We start from the raw sequence: 20290 nt of genomic DNA, 5'->3' as shown, positions 1-20290 counted from the left end.
CACGTTAAAAAGTAAGACCTTGTTAATCCTTAGCTCGCACAAGTTTCTACTTCTGAGGGTTGTCGTTCGTAGGGGTGCAACAGTTGGTCAACGGAAAAACAGTTTTTTTCAAAATTAGTTAACAAACTGGACAGCTGGTTAACGGAAAAACAGATTTTAACAGTACAGATTTAACAGTCTACTAATAAGGAAGCAACAAGTATCACTGAAGAAGAAGACTGGATAATTTCCTATGTAACGGAAAGGCAATTATATGTGAAAATTGGGAATCATCTCTCAAGCCAATATAATGTAGGTATTGGAACCCCTCAAGGGAGTATCTTAGGACCACTCTTATTTCTGTTGTACATAAATGACTTACCTGACTTCATTGAAGGGGGAAAGGTGTTTATGTATGCAGACGATACGACAATAATAGTGACGGGCTCTTCGTTGAGTACTCTTAATGTGAAAGTGACCTCAGCAGTGAACCAATTCTATGAATGGTGTACAAGAAACCATCTTGTGGTGAACCTAGAAAAAACTATGTTCATTCAATTCAACAGTGCACGCAGTAATAAACCAAACCTTGTCAATCTCAATATAAACAACAATCAACATGAATTATCAAGCTCAACAAAATTCTTAGGCATACATCTCGATAACAACATAACGTGGATCGAACAAATAGATAATACATGTAACAAACTCAAAAAAAGCTGCTTTACCTTCCTAACACTAAAAAATCTCTTCATGAACCATCTCTCCTGAAAGTATATTACTCCGTAGTCTACTCGACCTTATCATTCAACATAATCAGTTGGGGCCTTGCAACTGAATGGACTAGAGTCTTCGTTCTCCAAAAACGCATAATAAGAATTATATATAATATGAAAACTTTTGACTCATGCCGAGAAGTATTTAAACAAAAGGGTATATTGACATTTTCCTGCATATACATTTTAAATATATTACTGTATATACATACTAATAAAGATTGCTATGCTAGAAATGGTGACAGACACAGGTATGAAACAAGAAACAAAGATAACCTCCGCATCGAAAAATTCAACTACACATATTATACAAAATCACCACAACATAATGGACTTACACTATATAATTATATATCAAATAATGTAAAAGAATTATCGCATCCTCTCTTCAAGAAAAAAATTTAAAAAAATGCTGACAATATGTTTTCTACAGCCTTGAAGAATTTGTGAACTATTGCAAAAGTATCTAATTTATTTTAATACTTGTATGTAAGTATGCTCCTGTATGAATATTGTACTTTCAAAATAATTTATTGAATTTCTAATTTTTAAAAACTGATTTGCATAACATTAATAATGTGCTACTAAGTGTAATATGACTTGCCATATCCAAGCACAGCTTGGCTACAAATGGTTAATAAAGAATCTGAATCTATCGCAGTTCCAGGGGGGCGAAACGTTCGTAGCCAATCTGTCTATTTGGACCACGGCTGACTAGCGCGAATAACTGCAGCTCCCATTCGTCTTCCAACCGTGAAAGCTTAAAGCTTAATTCAAAATATCTGTCATTCAATAGTGTATTATGCAACGATCATGTAATGATGGTTATTAATACACGAGCATTAACCGGGATACGAAACGTGCTGAAGTCGAGTTTTTTATGATTTATACAAGTGTATTAATAACAATTACACGAGAGTTGTTTGTAGTTGTTCTGTACCCAATAAATAATGAAGAACTGTTGATATTATATCTATATTTCTATTGAAAACAATAACAGTAATTATTCGTATTTCTTAAAACAATGTACAAACTTCTAATTAATGGTATTACCTCGGCTATTACCATGGATATAGGAAACCTATAAACATTCTATTTATATTTATATAGAACATAAAAATTGTAATAAACCCGATTTCTTGAAAATATTAGGATTATTTATTGTGTAGTTTGAAGAGTTTATTCAAGGTCCCACTAACCTGGAAGTGGAAGAAAAATTTACATTTATTTCGTTATTGCTAGTCTCAATAGAGTTCAATATTGTATTGGAAATGCTGATTTTATTTTGAACCGAATTTTCAATTTGCTTTCGCCACTGAATTGGATTTCCAGCCACCATGACTAATACGATTGCAGGTGTCCTTCGAAAACAATGCCCTGTATATAAATCAGGCATATTCAAATATGTGAAATTATCAAATTTATCAATACCAATGTTTTGAATTGTGCATTTTCTATCAAAATAATTAACAAAAAAATATGGGGTGGGACAAAATTTCGGCCGGAGATTCATACATTTTTTACCGATTTCGCAGTATTTGCCGGTAATTGTAAAAGTTTGTTGTACTTTTGTTTCAGTTTCTACCGCATTAACAACTAAGATTCCATTCATATCTTTGACTTTTTCACATTTTAGGTCATGTAGTTAATGCCTTTGACATGTTCTCATTATTGAAAATAATTAATTAAAAATGCAACAATAGGAAATTAAAAAAAAGAAAAAATGAAATGAAAAGCAGGATGACCTAGGCTAGATTCGAATCCGCGTCTCATAATGTAGTCTAGTTCAGCGCTTTAGCCCGCTTCGCCACGAGTTACCTTCTGTATCTGTAGAGCAGGGAGGGTGAGTGTAGGCCCACAGCACTTAGGCCAAATGTGGCCCATTGTACATCCTCCCGAGAAGTTATCCTCCTAGGTCATTGTCCATCCTGTCCTTTCCAGGAAGGTGGATAGGTCACTGGGAGACATCTCCTTCATATCGGTAGGTGTAGGCCAAGACTCGCCGAACACACACTCTCTTATTAACGATAATTCTGGGCACCCGCCTGACAGTCTCATCTTCCTGTTCACACATCCTGCATAGAGGTGTGTCCACTAGCCCCATATTATGGAGGTGTATCCTTAGTTGACAGTGGCCAGTCAGAAATCCTACTGTTAAGGGTAAATTTTTCCTGGTCGTCGCCAGATATTCCTTCGGCGCCAGCTTCTCAGGGTCGCCCGAAGTGATCCTGGCAAGATTACATCCTTTGATTTCATCCCATCTCTTTAAGGATTGAGCATGGGTGTAACATTCGACTAGTTCCGCAATCGTCGAAGTCATCAGGCCGTGGGTTCCACTGGGTCCTAAAATTCTTAGTCCAGCCGCTTTCTTGGCTAAAGAGTCGGCAATGCGATTATCTTTACTCATGTCGTGTCCTTTAACTCACTTCAGGATAATGTTATTATCTACCGAGGCTTTGGCTAAATCTTGGTGGCACTCTAGTACTAGCCCTGAGGTAACACGCTGTCTGTTCAAGGCTAATAGTGCTTGTCTGCTATCAGTGCAGATTGTTATGTTTTTGCCAGAAATTCCTTCCTTGGTTATTTCTTTTGTGGCGATTGAGATACCAGCCAGTTCTGTTTGAACCATGTTGGTATTTTTTCCATTCCCTGGGCTACAACCTGAACGAAATGAAGATGCTTGATCGAGCTGTTTCAGTCTGTTGGGCATCTTGAGTACCAAGCAGGTGGTTCTCGATTGAAAACAAAATGTGAATAACCAAGAAAAATACTTGATGGAAATAACTGCATAAACGCAAGTGATATATCTGTAGAGTAGGGAGGGTGAGTGTAAGCCTACGCACTTAGGCCGCATGTGACCCATTGTACATCCTCCCGAGGAGTTGTCCTCCTAGGTCATTGTCCATCCTGTCCTTTCCAGGAAGGTAGATAGGTCATTAGGAGACATCTCCTTTATATCGGCAGGTGTAAGTCAAGACTCGCCGAACACATACTCTCTTTTTGACGATAACTCCGGACACTTGCATTAGACATGCTTTCTGTTCACACATCCTGCATAGAGGTTTATCCACTAGCCCCATATTATGGAGGTGTTTCCTTAGTTGATAGTGACCAGTCACAAATCCAACTGCTGAAATATTTCTTCGGCGCCAGCTTCCCAAGGTCGCCCAGGGTGATCCTGGCAAAACTGCATTCTTTGATTCCATCCCATCTCTTTAGGGATTGAGCATGGGTGTGACGTTTGGCTAGTTCCGCAATTCTCAAAGTCATCAGGCCGTAGGTGTCACTGGATCCTAAAATTCTTAGTCCAGCCGCTTCCTTGGCTAAAGAGTCGGCAGTGCGATTACCTTTACTCCTGTCGTGACCTTTAACCCACCTCAGGCTAATGTTTTTATCTACCGAGGCTTTGGCTAAATCTTGGTGACACTCTAGTACTAGCCTTGAGGTTACACGTTGTCTGTTGAGGGCTAAAAGGGCTTGTCTGCTGTTTATTACAATACAGGGTGTTCCATTTTTAAGAGGAAAAAATCACTCAAAAGTAAAATATGAAAACGCCTTTTGTGTAAAAAACAGAAGAGATTTGTATAGGAAACCCTAATATAGTTTTGAAGGTAATCTACTTCTGCGTCAAATTACGTCACTTTAAGAAGTTATTCAATTAAATGTGAGTTCAAATTATGAGGCAATTTTTTTGCCACTGTGAATAATATTGCATAAAAAATTTCATGTGGTAGTTAACTTCAACCTCTGAGCTAAGCAGCTCGTTACACTTTACAGAGTGAAAACATTTTTTAAATGATTTTTAAATTTCTCAAAATTTCTCAGAAACGGTCAGTTTTAAGTATGGGAAATATAATAGTAACTCGCCTTCATTTTGTCTATAGTATATAAAAATAAAAAAGGGGTATTTCATAAGAAAAAATATAATTTTGGTATGTAACTTTTTTGGGAGTCACCCTATATATCTGAAAATATTTTTGGAAATATGCTACTTATGTACCCACATATGACTGTGCTAAAAGCTTTTACTCTAACTCTCTTCATTTCTCGTTGAAATACCGAGGCGAATGTAGTGGGCCACCCTATATATACTGCTGAAATTTCTCTCATTTCTGGACAAACTATAGTGACATTATTGAGTTATTGGGGTTAATTATTTTGCTTGTGATATTATTGAATAACTTGTTTCGTCCTATAAGGACATTTTCAACCTTATACATTAAACAAAAAATGATTGATTACGTTAGCTCTCATGTAACACCACTGTAGGTAATAACAGAGGTATTTAACTTAATTGAGTACCTGTATTTCCTTTACATGTGACAATGTGGATACATGAGTTTGCGACCCTTCCTTGCATAGTGCAAAATTTCCGTATCCGTATCGTTTAGATTCGAGAACTTGTGGTTGCATCCCAAGGAATGGTTTGAAAACATTGGTTCATTTTTACCTAGTCTGAAAAACCTTTCATGTTCAGCATACCATTTTGAGAAATTTCGACCACATTGTTCCACATAAAATATTACACTCTGAACACTTGATCTTATAAACTCCAGATTTCTCCACATTGTTTTTTCTGAAGAAACCCGCAATTATCCGTATCGTTTAGATTCGAGAACTTGTGGTTGCATCCCAAGGAATGGTTTGAAAACATTGGTTCATTTTTACCTAGTCTGAAAAACCTTTCATGTTCAGCATACCATTTTGAGAAATTTCGACCACATTGTTCCACATAAAATATTACACTCTGAACACTTGATCTTATAAACTCCAGATTTCTCCACATTGTTTTTTCTGAAGAAACCCGCAATTATCTCTGTTCTTTTACCAAAATATGTTAGAGTTACCCATATCTTGATTTCTGATTGTTTAATCTGGGGGTATATGTATCTGTGAGTGGATGTGACAATGTGGAAGTGGCATCCAGACCACATGCCACATTTCCTTTTCAATGCCAAAGATAAAGTGGACAAATTAGAGAAATCTGGAGTTTATGAGCTTGAGTGTCCGGAGTTTAATGGTGTTTATTGTGGGACAATGTGGTCGAAATTTCTCAAAAAAGTATGCTGAATATGAAAGGTCCTTCAGACTAGGTAAAAATGATTCGACGTTTTTAAACAATTCCTTGAGATGCAACCACAAGTTCCCGAATCTAAACGATACGTAAATTTTGCACTATGCATGAAAGGGTTGCAAACTCAATTATTTGGAATTCTTGGAAATTCATAAGCATAAGCATTGCGGGTGCAACCTGATCGATCTAGTTTACTCACCGGTTCAAATTAGCGTATCCACATTGTCACAGGTAAACAAAACTCAGGTACTCAATTAAATAAAGTACCTCTGTTACTACCTACATGGTGTTGTATAAGGGATAATGTAATCAATTATTTTTAGTTTAATGTATAAGTATGAAAATGTCATTATAGAACGAAACTGCAGTAACGTTAGTTACAAATAAAAATGGTAGAAAACATATAAAGTTTCATTTCTCATTTTTCATGATAATTTCCTACCACAAAGTAACGGCTACATTCATCAATTTATTTTTCAATATTATTAATATGTTATATTGTTATATACCCACACTGAGGTTTTTTTGCTGTTATTACAACTATCAAGGTGATATTCAACTATTCTTTTGAATTATTCAGTTAGTACCATGTTACCAGAATATGAAAATAATTTCAATTATTTTTCAAATTCTGATTTACCCACTATCACCAAGGAATAGTTGTGCTGTTATCACCAGAATTGTGATGTACAACATTCCCTAATAGTTTAATTTGTACTCTATACTACGTTTCCATCAATGCGAAGATACATTTTTTTCAAACTATACGTTATATTTCATCTTTTATTTCCACGCTAAGGCTTTTTTTGTTGAAACGATTAGTTGAGTGAATTAATTTCCTTGTCAATTGAGAATGGATACTAAGTTCCCAAGATGTAATTTTTTTTTTGAAATTAATGTTATCCGTTATCCCGTATCCCCAAGTTAGGGGAATCTTTTACTTTTGTTACGACTAGTATGGCTATCTTTGTTCAGTTGATTTGATGAGTATATTGATGTACATGTTTCTTTCTAGATAAGAAGTTATTAACACGATTCCATGATTATTTTTTTGAAATTATGATTATCCGTTACCCCCCTACCACCAAAGTGAAGGGATACTTTTACTTTCATCAGGTTGTTTCAAAAGTTTTGTCCGTTTCAATGTCGTGTGTTTTGGTAGCTCCATATGCCAATAAATATTATTGGCATGTGTCGTGTTATGTACTTATCGATAAAGAATTTTATAGTGTTAATGAACGCAGTGTTCGACGTTGGTTTGCGAAATTTCGTACCGAAGATTTCAGCTTCGAAGATGATCCCCGACGTAGTCGACCGTTAGTAATCCAGGACACGGATTTGATGTCACTGGTGGAGATTGACCCATAACAAACGGTGCGTGGCATGGCAAAAGTACTGGGCTTCAGCTCCCATGCGGTATTTAATAGTTTAAAACATATTGGAAAGGTCAAATAGCTCGAAGTATGGGTGCTCCATGATTTGAACCGCCGACAAAAATTGTGACATTTCGAGGTTTGTTCTTCTTTGCTTTTGCGCAACCAAAAAATGATCCATTTTAGAATCGTATCGCCACGTGTGATGAGAAGTGGATCCCCTACGACAACTGGAGGCATTCAGAAAGTGGTTGGACACCGATGAGCCACCCAGGCACTTCCCAAAGGCGAAAACCCACCAAAAAAAGGTCATGGATACTGTATGGTTGTCAGCGGCTGATATGATTCACTATAACTGTCTGCAACCGGGTCACACCATCACAGCAGAGTTCTATTGGGAGGAAACTGACGGCATTGGTAAACATAATAGGTCCGATCCTGCTCCACGACAACGCTCGTCCGCACATTTCACAGTCTGTAAATCAAACGAATTGAGCAACGAAATTCTGACTCATCTACCATACTCCCCAGATCTCTCGCCAACCGACTGTCATCTTTTCAGGACCAGGCAAAAACAGCCTTCGTTGATTTTATCGAATCCCGATCACATAATTTCTATGTCGACGGAATTAATCGAATCGTGTTACGTAGGGAAAAGTGATCTGATTCAAATCAAATCAAAAAGAGTATTCACTGAGATATTACGGTGAAGTGGACTTATAAAAACGGACAAAACTTTTGAAACAATCTAATATATTCAAACAAATTCCTAACGAAATTCACTGAAGAAATAGTAATAAAATATTCAAAGCTACCTGATCGTTAAGGAAAACCTTTTTCGAATTCATGATAACGCGTTCTCTAAAGTACTTTGTTTCAGTTTATTTTCAGAAACAGAATAATTTTTTTCATCTTTCCTTCGAAAACTTTCGAACTGTTTACAAAAAGTCTCAGTTTTTTCATAAATACTTTCCCGAAAAAAACAAAAAGTCATCAGTACTTCAGAGTTCTGTGAATTTTGTCTTGTTTTTGTTTTCGCACCAATTTTCTGTAGGTTCAGTAGGTGAAAAGTCACATTTTGTAAGCAGTAAAATCCAACCTATTTTTTTTTTCAAAACTTGAAAGTCATTATGAAGACTTCTTAGGGGTGTGAGGTTGAAACTTTTGAGATAGTAATCAGAACTGTCACAAAGTTAAAACTTTTGAGCAGTTTATATTAAACACATATCATAATATTCTACCATTATGTTCACTAGAGTAGCGTGAAGGAACAATTTATTTTTCTTTAGGAATATTATACAAAATTTCTTTATATTTTGTGATAAAGAGTTCGTGCGCTTTGATTTCACTTCATTGGATTTTAATTATAGTCCGTTCATAATTTGTCGATAGCACAAAATGAGGGCCCAAGTCATAAAACGGTCGTAAAACTCGTAAAATCATAGGCGGAGGTTCCTGAGGTGTTTATTCATTAAATATGAAGCTTCAGTTTATATTCGAAACTTGCCTCGAAAGGGTGAAGTTGTTACGAACGAAAATAATTTTTGGTTTAGTACATTTTTTAATCGCATTTAATTTACGGCTCGTTGGTGTTTTGGCAGTAATTAACGTCTCTAATATTTATTTTGCGAATTTTGTGCAGTGCGTGAGTAACTTTTTTTCATATTCCTACAAACATATACGTACCTTTCGTTCCTGCTTGTTTTGTTTGATTGCTTGCGATGGCTTCGTCATCATCATCAACATCATCAAGTTTTACACCGGTACTGTTGCGTACAGTCAGTAAGTCTGTCTATTCACCAAGAGAGAAGACTATTGTTTTGAACGTTCACGATGCTCTGGTTTCTCAGAATCCCACAAACACTGTTCAGAACATAATCAAGAGTTGTGCCAACATGACGGGCGTAGGGGAGTCAACAATATATAGGTTCCTATCAGAACGAAAAAAAAAAAGGTATAGCTAACCCAAATACAAACGAATACTTAAAGAGAGGGAGAAAACCTATTGAAATTGATGAATTTGCCAAAAATGGTATTCGAAGGAAAATTCACGAATTTTTTTACAAAAAAGAAATACCCAACTTAAACAAAATTTTACAAGAAATTAGAGACGACCCGGATTTGCCTCATGTCGGACGAACCAAATTGTGGCAAGTTTTAAAAGAATTAAATTTCCGGTGGGAGAAATCAGACCGAAAATCACTTTTGATTGACCGGGAAGAGATAATATGTTGGAGAAGAAAGTATCTAAGATCTATACGATAATTTCGGGCTGAAGGAAGGCCAATTTACTATCAGGACGAAACGTGGGTAAACGCAGGTCATACTCTCACAAAAATTTGGACAGATAAAAATATATCAAGCTCCAGGCAAGCCTTTATGGAAGGTTGGTCTACTGGTATTTCCCCACCAGTAGATTAATAGTTTCTCACATTGGCAGTGAAAAAGGATTTGCTAAGCATGGTTTGTTGGAATTTGAATCCAAAAGCACAAAAGACTATCACGAGGAGATGACAGCTGATGTTTTCGAAGAGTATTTTGAGCAGATGATTGAACATATACCACCAAACTCAATTATAGTATTAGATAATGCAACTTATCATTCACGACTAGTTGAAAGACTTCCAACGACTGCGTGGAAGAAACAGGATATCATTGACTGGCTGCGGAATAAGTCCCTGCCTTACGAAGATGGAATGGTTAAAGCAGAACTTTTAAAAATTGCCCGGCAACACAAATCTAAGTTCAAGAAATACGTAGTTGACAAAATGGCGGAAAGACGAAACATCACAGTCCTTAGACTTCCACCCTACCACTGCGAATTAAATCCAATTGAACTCATTTGGGCACAAATGAAAAGCTATGTGGCTAGAAAAAATACGTCATATAAAATACAAGCTGTACGTGAATTGTTATACGAGTCTTTACAACATATTACAGAACAAAATTGGCGAGATGCAGTAAGACATGCAATAGAAGAAGAACAAAAAATGTGGGATCTTGACAATATAATTGATGCGACTGTAGAGACACAACCGCTAATTATTAACCTGCAAGACGACTCGGATTCCGAAGATGATCCTGTTTATTTTGAATTAGAATAGTTTTGTAAGTAATCGTAGTTTATATCATTTAAAAATAGGTATTAATTAAATAAATGTATCTTTTACAAATTGCAAGTAACTTATTATTTTTGAATAAAATAAAGAATTTTTTTTAAAATAAAAATACAGTTTATAGTACCTACAGTTTAAGAATATTAATATATTTATTTATTTAAAGTAACTAATGTTTTAATCATATACTCTACGATACTGGTCACTCATTTCCACTCAAAATACCTACATAATCGGATTCAAAGTTTTATAGCTGTATTGTATTTCTTCAGATACAAGGTGGGTTAGTCGAAAACATCTTAAACTGCCAGTTTTAGTTTGGTTTTTGTTATTATATCATATTAGCTGTCCTCTCTGTATTTCAGTTCTCTAATGAGGGTCAAACTTGCAGTGAGCTATCAACAAATTATGAACGGACTATAGATTTCAATTGGTTAAGTCACTAAATATGCATTTTGTCAGCAATTTGTGTTGAGAAACTTGAGACTCAACATACTCTTCTACGCGGAATTGATAAACTAGTTATATCAAACTTCAATGGTCTAGTCTTGGCGATAGATGAGCTACAAATAATGACTTTGAACACCTGGCCTGTTGACGTTGTTATTAATTGTTTAAATATTTATCGTAATGCATATGGTGTAACCTTTATGTCTGCGATAAGAGCGTGAAACTGATAAGTGGTGACCCCTGATAAGCCCATGGTTCACCTCAATTCCTTGTTGTTTGTTACCTGTGAAACATTATCGTTGTTTAGTCTGGTCTGACGGATTCAAATTAGTCAAGAGTCGCGACGTTGAAAAGCTGTACATGTGTGAATATGTGAATATAGTTTGTCAACAATCAAATCACAATCATTCACAACTAATTTTAGTGAAAGTTCTTTGAAAAATTAGTGTAATAACGATTCTAGTGTTGTGACCTTTGAATTTGCCGCTGATATCGGAGGCTGCATATTTAGAGGTAATATAACAAAGTGTTCACTACAAGTATGAGAGACAATAAATATGCACGACTAGTGAATCAATGAAAGGTGCAAAATAATGCGAACTTGCAAAAAATACTTTTATTTATGAGTTTTATTTATGGTTGTGTAACGTATATTGAACGACAAATGTATACAAAATAGATAGAATGATGATGAAGTTTACTTCACATCCTGAAGACGCCAGTTCTGTTGGAGAGTATTGCATGATTGAGAAAAGTATCATACTTGTTTCAATTTACTAAAAAAAACGTAATAACATTTTCAGACTCACCTGATCGTGAAGGAATTTTTTCTTCGAATTTACATGACCATGTTCTCATTTGTACTTCAATTTGTTTCAGTTTATTTTTAGAAACAAAATAAAGACAACTTTCGTGAACGGAATAATTTTTTCGTCTTTGTGTAATGTATATTGAAGACAAATGTATACAAACTAGATAGCCTGATGAATACATTCTATGATAGATGATGAAACACCAATCGAGTTGATGAAGTTCTCTTCATTTTTTATCTCCTGAAGATGCCAGTTTGGTTGGAGAAGAATATTGCATTTCTAGTGATTGGGAAAAGTACTCGTTTTAGATTGTATAATAATGAGGGTTGGTAACGACTTTTGAACAAATGAAGAGAAGTATCTCAGTTTGAAGCTTCTCGTCTCTATAATCTTTCTTTCAGGAAATCAGAAAGGTAAAGCCGTTTCAACGAATATTTTTGCCACTTGTAGTTCAACTCTATACGAGAACTAGGTGTTAAACCTCAAATGGAAAAGGAGGTCACACAGCACGTCATTTTGAAGAACCTTCAATTCTTCTTCCTATCACTACATACTGTGAAATAAAGTCCTTAAGCCACAAGGGCGGATTCAGATCTAAATTCCGGGTGGGGATTTCGGAATTTCGATTGGGGGTACCTTTCAGGGGAAATAATTTTTACATGGAAGTTCATGCATATATGTATTAGGTATTATCATTATTAGAAACAGTACGAAGGCATGCCAAAAACCCCCTTTATAGCTAATACTCGTGTATACATGAGCAAATTTGAATTGGAAGCAAAAGTGAAGTTAGATTACTTCCACGGACTTGGATCCGACATACGTATAATGTATTTGCGATTTTTGACATGAAATATTACTCGAATGATTTAATTTTGTAATTAATAATAAAAATAAAATAGTAACATTCAAATATCATGTTATATTTTAAATATTTTAACGTGGTTTATACAAGACTTGGATCTTCTCTGACACATACCTTTCTCATCAATAATTTTTTTTATCATATACCGGGTGTCAACGAATCTATTAGACAAGTCATAATTTCTAGACTATTAGGAGAATTGAAATGAGATTTGGTATAGTTGAATGGTATGTGGAGAGGAATGTTTTCACATATTTTTCACTTTCCGGTCACTTCCGGTTTCAGCGGAAATGGCTCCGGTTCTGAATTTTTAAATGGAACACCCCGTATATTGTAACATTTTTGGATTTCTGAGACAATTCTGGATCAGAAACTGACATTTCCGGAAGTTTTTCAGCCTACTTGATTTTTTCAGAGTCACTTTTAAAATTGCATCTAGGTGGCCATGATCGGACGTAAACTAATCTATGGACCTCAGGTGATCTCAGAAAATTGCAATAGCGGAGTTTTAGTGACTAGTGTGTTGAATATGAATGAGACAAGTTTACAAAATAACATTTTCGTGTCTAACTATTATTTTTCAAATGGCGACCATTTTTTGACAAGCACTTTCCGAAAAAAGGATTTTTTGACAAATCTAACGATACTAATTTATTTGCGATTGGATTACAAATAAGAACATAAATTAAATATTACTGAGAAAAATACTCGATACAAATTCATTTACTTTTGTCAAGGGTGCCATGGATAGGAATGATGCATAATATTTTGCGGTTATTTCCATCAAGTCCACCTAGGTTATGACAGTGACATAAGCTTTATGAGCAGAAAGTAGAAGTTTCTCTTGATTTTCGTTAATTTTAGTTTAATTTTTCGTCGAAATAATGTATACTCAAAGTGAAAAAGTGGATATGTTGTTATTGTTTGGAGAATGCCACAGAAATTCAAGGAAAGCTGCTGAGTTGTATGCTCAGAGATATCCCAATAGGCAACACCCATCTCATCAGTATTTTCCCTATGTTGAGAGTCGTTTTAGGCAAGAGGGAAATCGAGTCGCAGAACAGAGGTTTGTCATAAATGAGGAGACTGAGATTAACGTTCTTGCTATGGTAGAAGTTGACAAAACGGTTTCTTTAAGAGAAATTAGTAGAGAAATGCAGATAAGTCACGAATCAGCAAGAAAAATACTGAAAAAGCACGGATATCGAGCATTTAAATATCAGTTACATCAACATTTGTATGCTGACGACGGCAATAGAAGAGTAGTATTTTGTGATTGGTTGCTTCAAAATCATAGAGTTAACCCAAATTTTATCAACTTCATTCTATTTTCCGACGAATCACGGTTTACAAATAATGGCATGTTTAATAAGCAGAATTGTCGGTACTGGGCCCAACAAAATCAACATGCAATGAGAGAGGGCAATTTTCAAGAAAGGTTTGGCGTCAATGTCTGGGCTGGTATCGTTGGAAACAGAATAATTGGTCCAATATTGTTTCAAGGTCAGTTAACAGGGGTTAGATACTTGGGTTTTCTTCAAAATGAAATCGAGGATCATCTTAATGATATGCCCTTAGAAGTTTTACGGCAAATTTACTTCCAGCAAGATGGAGCACCACCCCATAATAGCAGAGACGTACTTGATTTTTTAATAGAGCATTTTAATAATAGAGTTATTGCAACCAACGGTCCAGTACGGTGGCCTGCCCGCTCACCGGATCTGACTGTGTTAGATTTCTTCATTTGGGGATATGTAAAAGAAAGGGTCTACTATGCAACAGCCCCAGCCACTCTCGAAATCTTAGAAGAAAGGATTCAACAGGCATTTAGAAGTATATCGCCTCAAATGTTACAAAACGTGTTGAGAGAAACAATTGAACGAGCTGAAATGTGTCTTGAACAAGGAGGGATGCACTTTGAAAATTTACTATAGTGGAATTTTCAAGAACTTAGGATATTGCAAAAAATCTAAGTGCATCGCTGAAATTATTAGTTAAATTTGTTAAATTTGTTGATCCAATCGCAAATAAATTAGTAACGTTAGATTCGTCAAAAAATCCTTTTTTCGGAAATTGCTTGTCAAAAAATGGTCGCCATTTGAAAAATAATAGTTAGACACGAAAATGTTATTTTGTAAACTTGTCTCATTCATATTCAACACACTAGTCACTAAAACTCCGCTATTGCAATTTTCTGATATCACCTGAGGTCCATAGATTAGTTCACGTCCGATCATGGCCACCTAGATGCAATTTTAAAAGTGACTCTGAAAAAATCAAGTAGGCTGAAAAACTTCCGGAAATGTCAGTTTCTGATCCAGAATTGTCTCAGAAATCCAAAATGTTACAATATACAGGGTGTTCCATTTAAAAATTCAGAACCGGAGCCATTTCCGCTGAAACCGGAAGTGACCGGAAAGTGAAAAATATGTGAAAACATTCCTCTCCACATACCATTCAACTATACCAAATCTCATTTCAATTCTCCTAATAGTCTAGAAATTATGACTTGTCTAATAGATTCGTTGACACCCGGTATAGAGTCTTTCAATAGGTGATTCCTATCTTGAAATTCAAATAAAACAAAGTGTGATTGAGACATCATCGATGTTTTTTTTTGTTTGAAAGGCCTATAGATGCCATTATGAGCGCATCCGAAACGTATAATTTTCCATAACTCTGGCGCATAAATTAGGCTGAATTTGACATATGGTGTGGATTTTGTTTTCTATGAGGACCGCTGTGGCTTATTCGCATGCACTTACAAATTGAAAAAACCCTACAAGAAAAAGTCTAATATCTCAATACCTACTTCACCAGAAAATCTTCACTGACGCCTCAAAAACAACTCGTGGTGTAGGATGTGCATTCGTAACGAACGACAGCGCCTGTAAATTTTCTTTACATGAATCTGCCACTATTCTCACTGGAGAACTTTATGCCATCTATAAAGCTCTTTCCTTCATTGAAATGGCATCTGGCAAAGAGTTTTTGATAATTACGGACTCTCTCAACTCCCTTATTTCCTTGTCGAAAATATATACCCATCACTTACTGGTGGATATGATTAAAGAGGAGATGAAACAACTAGATACCAGGACAGTAACACTTCTATGGGTTCCTTCACATACTGGGATTTCTGGAAACGATATAGCCGATAAACTTGCCAGAGAAGCTGTTGAAAATCCAGCATGTACTCTCAGTATGGAAGCAATCCTATTTCCATAGCAAAATTGTAGAAATGTGGAATCACCACTGGTCTCAAAAACTTCCAAACTTAAGGAAATCAAGGCTAAATTATATCCTTGGAACAACAAAGCAACAAACCGCTTCCATCAAGTCATAATTACCAGATTACGATTGGGCCACACTCGCCTTACGCATGAACATCTACTGGGTAAAGAACCGCCACCAAAATGTTTCGCGTGTGATGTGCTTGTGACTGTTAAGCATGTTCTGGTAGAGTGCCCCGTTCTTCACAGTTGAGAGACTGAACAATAAAATTCCCTCCAACCTAGGTGAAATCTTCCTAAATACCAATACCAACAATATTGTTGAATTTCTTAAAGAATGTAACCTTTTATTCAAACTGTAATGTAAACAACTGCATATTTCAGATATATTTTATATGTTTGCCGCTAATAGCTACGGCTGATGCGGTTTTTTCTAAATAAAAAAAAAAGTCTAACGAGGTCAAATCGCACGATCTCAGTGGTTATTTCACTTCACCTCTACGTAGGATGACCATGCCGTTAAATCGCTTGTGCAGAATATCCAATGCGGCACGAGCTGGTAGACACGTAGCATCGTCCTGTTGATACAACATGTCGTTGATGTCCAGATTATCCATTTCAGGCCAAAATGAGCTGCTAATCATCGACCTATATTACTCGCCGTTGGCCAACATCATTCTCGAAAAAATACGAACCGATGATGCCGCCGATCCAAAATCCACACCGAACAGTGACTTTTTCGGAATGCATTGGACGATCCTGGATCTCATGTGGATTGGTATTGTTCCAAATTCGAAAATTTTGTTTGTTCACCGACCCATTAATCCAGAAATGGGCCGGCCTCATCGCTGATGATTTTTCTATGAAAATTAAGGTCATTTGCCAACTGTCGTTGTCTATGGTCGTTCACCTTCAGTTCCTGGGTCAATTGAATTTTGACGGGTACAGGCCTAAGTCACGACGCAAAACTCGCCACGTTGTGGTCTGCGAAAGGCCAAGATTTTGTGAGCGACGCGAAATCGACTGCCTCGGATTCTCCTGCACACTCTCACAAACAGCGGCGTTGTTTTTAGTATATCTTGCGTTTCGTCAACGTACGAGTATTGGTCGATCGTTTACTGAACCAGTGGACTCAAATTTATTCATATTGGGAATAGTCCTCTCGCCGACCGTAATATGGGCGAAGCGCGGGGTACATTGCCCGAACAGAACAGCCATTTTGATAAAACAATTTCATTATTTGCATGTGTTGTTGAATGCTATATTTGCCACGGTGATTTGGCAAAACAGGCTGAATAAATGACAACTAATTTGACAGATGTAGCTTCAACAAGATGACCGTTATTAATTGTCAAAGTTCGGAAGTCCCTGTTGGGAGTTTCGCTTCGTGTTCTGTGTTTTTGATCCTCACAAGAATTATTTCCTCAACGTTTTTTCAAAGTCTCATTTGTCATCTTCTAGTGATGTCTGGAGTTTAGAACAAGACTATTTCTGAACTGTATTATCACTCTATTGATTTTTTAATTTCAGCTGGTTTCCATATCTGATTTATCTGTTTAAATTAAAGGTGTTTAATTTTAGGAAATAGTAATTTTTGGGAAAGAAAGAAGTAGAAAGCTGAAACCTTTCTTTCCTTTGATTTTCTTGTGACACTATATTTTGATTTATCCGAAATTCACCTTTTCTTCTGGCATCTCGGTCATCCAGTAAAGTATGTTGCTTCATTACGAAAATAAATATTTCGAAATAAAATTCATCTATCCCAGTTGCTTCTTTGGTTGGATCTTTTCTGCACTGACGACGGGTAATACCCCGAAACCAGTCTGTAGAGATCTACTTGATTAATTTCGGCGGGAACCTGCTGCTATACGAGTGAAAAATATCTTCAAGACTTCAAAACTCTTAGGGGTAAATTGCATAAATGTAGGTTATATATAATGCAATCTCTATCGTGGTATTAACCTGGGAAGTAGTTATTTTCCGGTAGGTATTTACCAGATCCTACAATAAATGTTTTTTCGAAATATTAATTTTTTCAAAACGTCTTTTTTTATCTTCGCCATAGTTATCAGATTGATTTTGATTTCTCTTGCTTGATTTGTAGATTTGAAATGTCAGGTTCCCTAGAATATTGGTCATTGGCCAACAGTCTCCTGTTGAATGCCAGAGTATCACAATATTCTAGTAGGTAGTTTTAAAGCCACAACTTCACATTCGTTCGAACTGTTTTTTCTGCTAGACCATTTGGGGAATTGGAAGTTACGAATTGGAATTTCCATTTATATCAAACTTAAGAACCAGCTACAACAATATGAGAAATGCTTTGAATACAAAATGTTTTTCTCAGTGCTGACTCTAAATATATGACACCCATTCCATCAGTCTCGTTCCCTGTACTAGTTTGTACAGGTTCCGTGTTGGATATTCGTCATATTCTTCTGGACGTAATTTTGTACGTCCATATATTGCCTGCCTCCTGTGATTCAGTGCCTCACACACTCACATAATATGTGTAGAGCTGTTTCTATCCCTTCGTTGCATAATCTGCAGCTGAGGTCTCCGTTATACAGCCCCATTTTATTCAGGTGTCCTCTAAGCGGACAATGACCGGTTAGTAACCCTGTAATTATTCTGAGTCGGTCCCTACTATATTGAAGTAGTTCTTCGGTTCTTTTCTCGGACGGTTTCCTAATGAAAGTTCTACTATGTTTGTTGCCAGGTACTTTTGTCCAGTACTCTGTGTGCTTCTTATTGGTCCATGTCCTAATCTGGTTTCGTATCAATGATTTTGGGATAAAAATGTTAATGAAAACAGTTTCCACAAAGACAATACTCAGAGAAATAATGTTTCTGGAAAAAACGAGAAGGTAACCTTACGTTCATTTAGTTTTAATTGTGAATTCAAAAATACTCTCTGTGTAGTCAACAAAAACACATGTTCAGTTTAGGAAAATTTCGTTACGTGTGAAAACTTGATCAAACTTGTTGAGATTGATTTTTAATTTTTATTTTAATTCAATAAATTGCTACTATCATTTTTTTTAAATTTGATAAGGAGAATGCTTCACTCACTAAAGAAATTACTTTATTAGGTATTTTTCAAGAGGCATTCATTTCGATAAACATTCGAACTATGCTTTGATCTGCACTTTATTGATAGTCTAAATATTATACGATATTACATGATATTCATTTCTGATTTAGCATGACTATCAAGATTTCCCAGTAGCATTGTTCCCGAAAGGTGTCATCTATTTTGAAGCGTTCATTTTTAGATTGCCGAGGTCGAGTCAGGTCATATGTGTATGTTAACTTTAACCTATGTACTCACTGAAAAAGATACAGCCGCCTGTTTCAGTTTCAGCGGGGCCAAATTTCAGTCTATTTAAAACTTTATTGAGAGCGTGTGGAAGTCATAGTTCAGATCTGTAATAATACGCGATTTCGGAATTGAAGTACTTTCATAATCAGGGCTGAGACTCTTCATGGTGAGCAATTTGGTATCAAACGATTATTTATCAACACGCGGGATAATTGACAGTCAAAGTGTTTTATTCAATATTTTTTTTGCTTGATTTTTTTGTGTAGTATAATCTTTCTTTTTCTGAAGATTACTGATTACAGATTATAAGTTTACCTAAATAAGTTGCTGCAGTGCCAAAAATAATAATTCTATAAAAAAATTAGCCGGCAGATTGTGTTTTCTAAATCAAGATCAGTATAGAAGCCTGTTGAAAAGGGCAAAAAGTAAAGAAAAAAAATAATAACAGCATAAAAAAATTGGCCAAAAAATATTTTGCCTATTTTCTGGAAAAATTAATAAAAGTCGATCGGTTAGGTGAATTTAAGTGGTGGATGTAGCCGTTACTACGTGGTAGGAGATTATAATGAAAAGAGAAATGAAAATTTCTATGTTTTTTACCACTTTTATTTGTAACTAACGTTACTGCAGTTTCGTCCTATATGGACATTCTCAAACTTATATATAGGACGGAACTGCAGTAACGTTAGTTACAAATAAAAGTGGCGAAAAACATAGAAAGTTTCATTTCTTTTTTCACTTTGATTTCTACTTAAACTGGACCTCCTACTAAAAAAATTGAATGGGAAAGTTGTAGATCACATGAAAATCTATAAGCTCTGTTTGGAACATTTCTCAAAATAACTTGAAATGAAAAAATAATGCAAACCTTTTTTGTTCTGGTTATTCCCTCCTATAAAAATCGTTTGCTTTTAACGATATTCAAGTTGTTTATTTTTCTTGTTATAATCACAAAATTTTCTATTATTGGAGTTCAAGATTAATCTTCCTCTTGAAGATGATCACTTGGTGATTAAAACACTTGGTATTGAACTCCAGTAATATTCATTACTACAACAAAGGTTCCAAACAGTGCATCAAAAGTACAAAATTTTCTTTCCATTTCAAAACATTTTATGTCGTTAACGATTTTTATAATTTCTTTCTTTTCTTCTGCGCTGATCTGTCACCTCATATCGTCTGGGATGACAGGCGTCTAAGTTATGATCTTTAAACTTATTCGGATGGTATTCAGTAGATCGTTAGATTAGTAGATCATTGAATTAGTAGATCATTAGATTATTTGTGATT

General features: G+C 35.7%; 1 protein-coding gene across 4 annotated transcripts in view; it reads left to right on the top strand.

Moving 5' to 3' along the window:
* Samuel (SAM-motif ubiquitously expressed punctatedly localized protein) overlaps positions 1-20290 on the top strand; it is a 516854-nt gene that overhangs the window by 10099 nt on the left and 486465 nt on the right. The window contains exon 1 of one of the 4 annotated variants that reach the window (XM_074181800.1): positions 11045-11281. The exons of 1 other annotated variant lie outside the window; for it this stretch is intronic. Coding sequence is in view for 2 of the 3 variants with exons in the window: in XM_074181802.1 (XP_074037903.1) it covers positions 19164-19166 (3 nt within the window). In the remaining variant the exon portion in view is untranslated. Of the gene's footprint in view, positions 1-11044; positions 11282-19091; positions 19167-20290 lie in introns of those variants that run through there. 2 more of the 4 variants (XM_074181802.1, XM_074181799.1) reach the window with 2 other exon arrangements.

The sequence above is a fragment of the Leptinotarsa decemlineata genome, unplaced genomic scaffold, assembly GCF_025532065.1.
Source record: "Leptinotarsa decemlineata unplaced genomic scaffold, Ldec_3_MD MMD2_tig00026316_RagTag_RagTag, whole genome shotgun sequence".
Lineage (NCBI taxonomy): Eukaryota > Metazoa > Arthropoda > Insecta > Coleoptera > Chrysomelidae > Leptinotarsa > Leptinotarsa decemlineata.
Note: the sequence above shows the minus strand (reverse complement) of the source record. Positions and strands in the feature narration are given on the sequence as shown.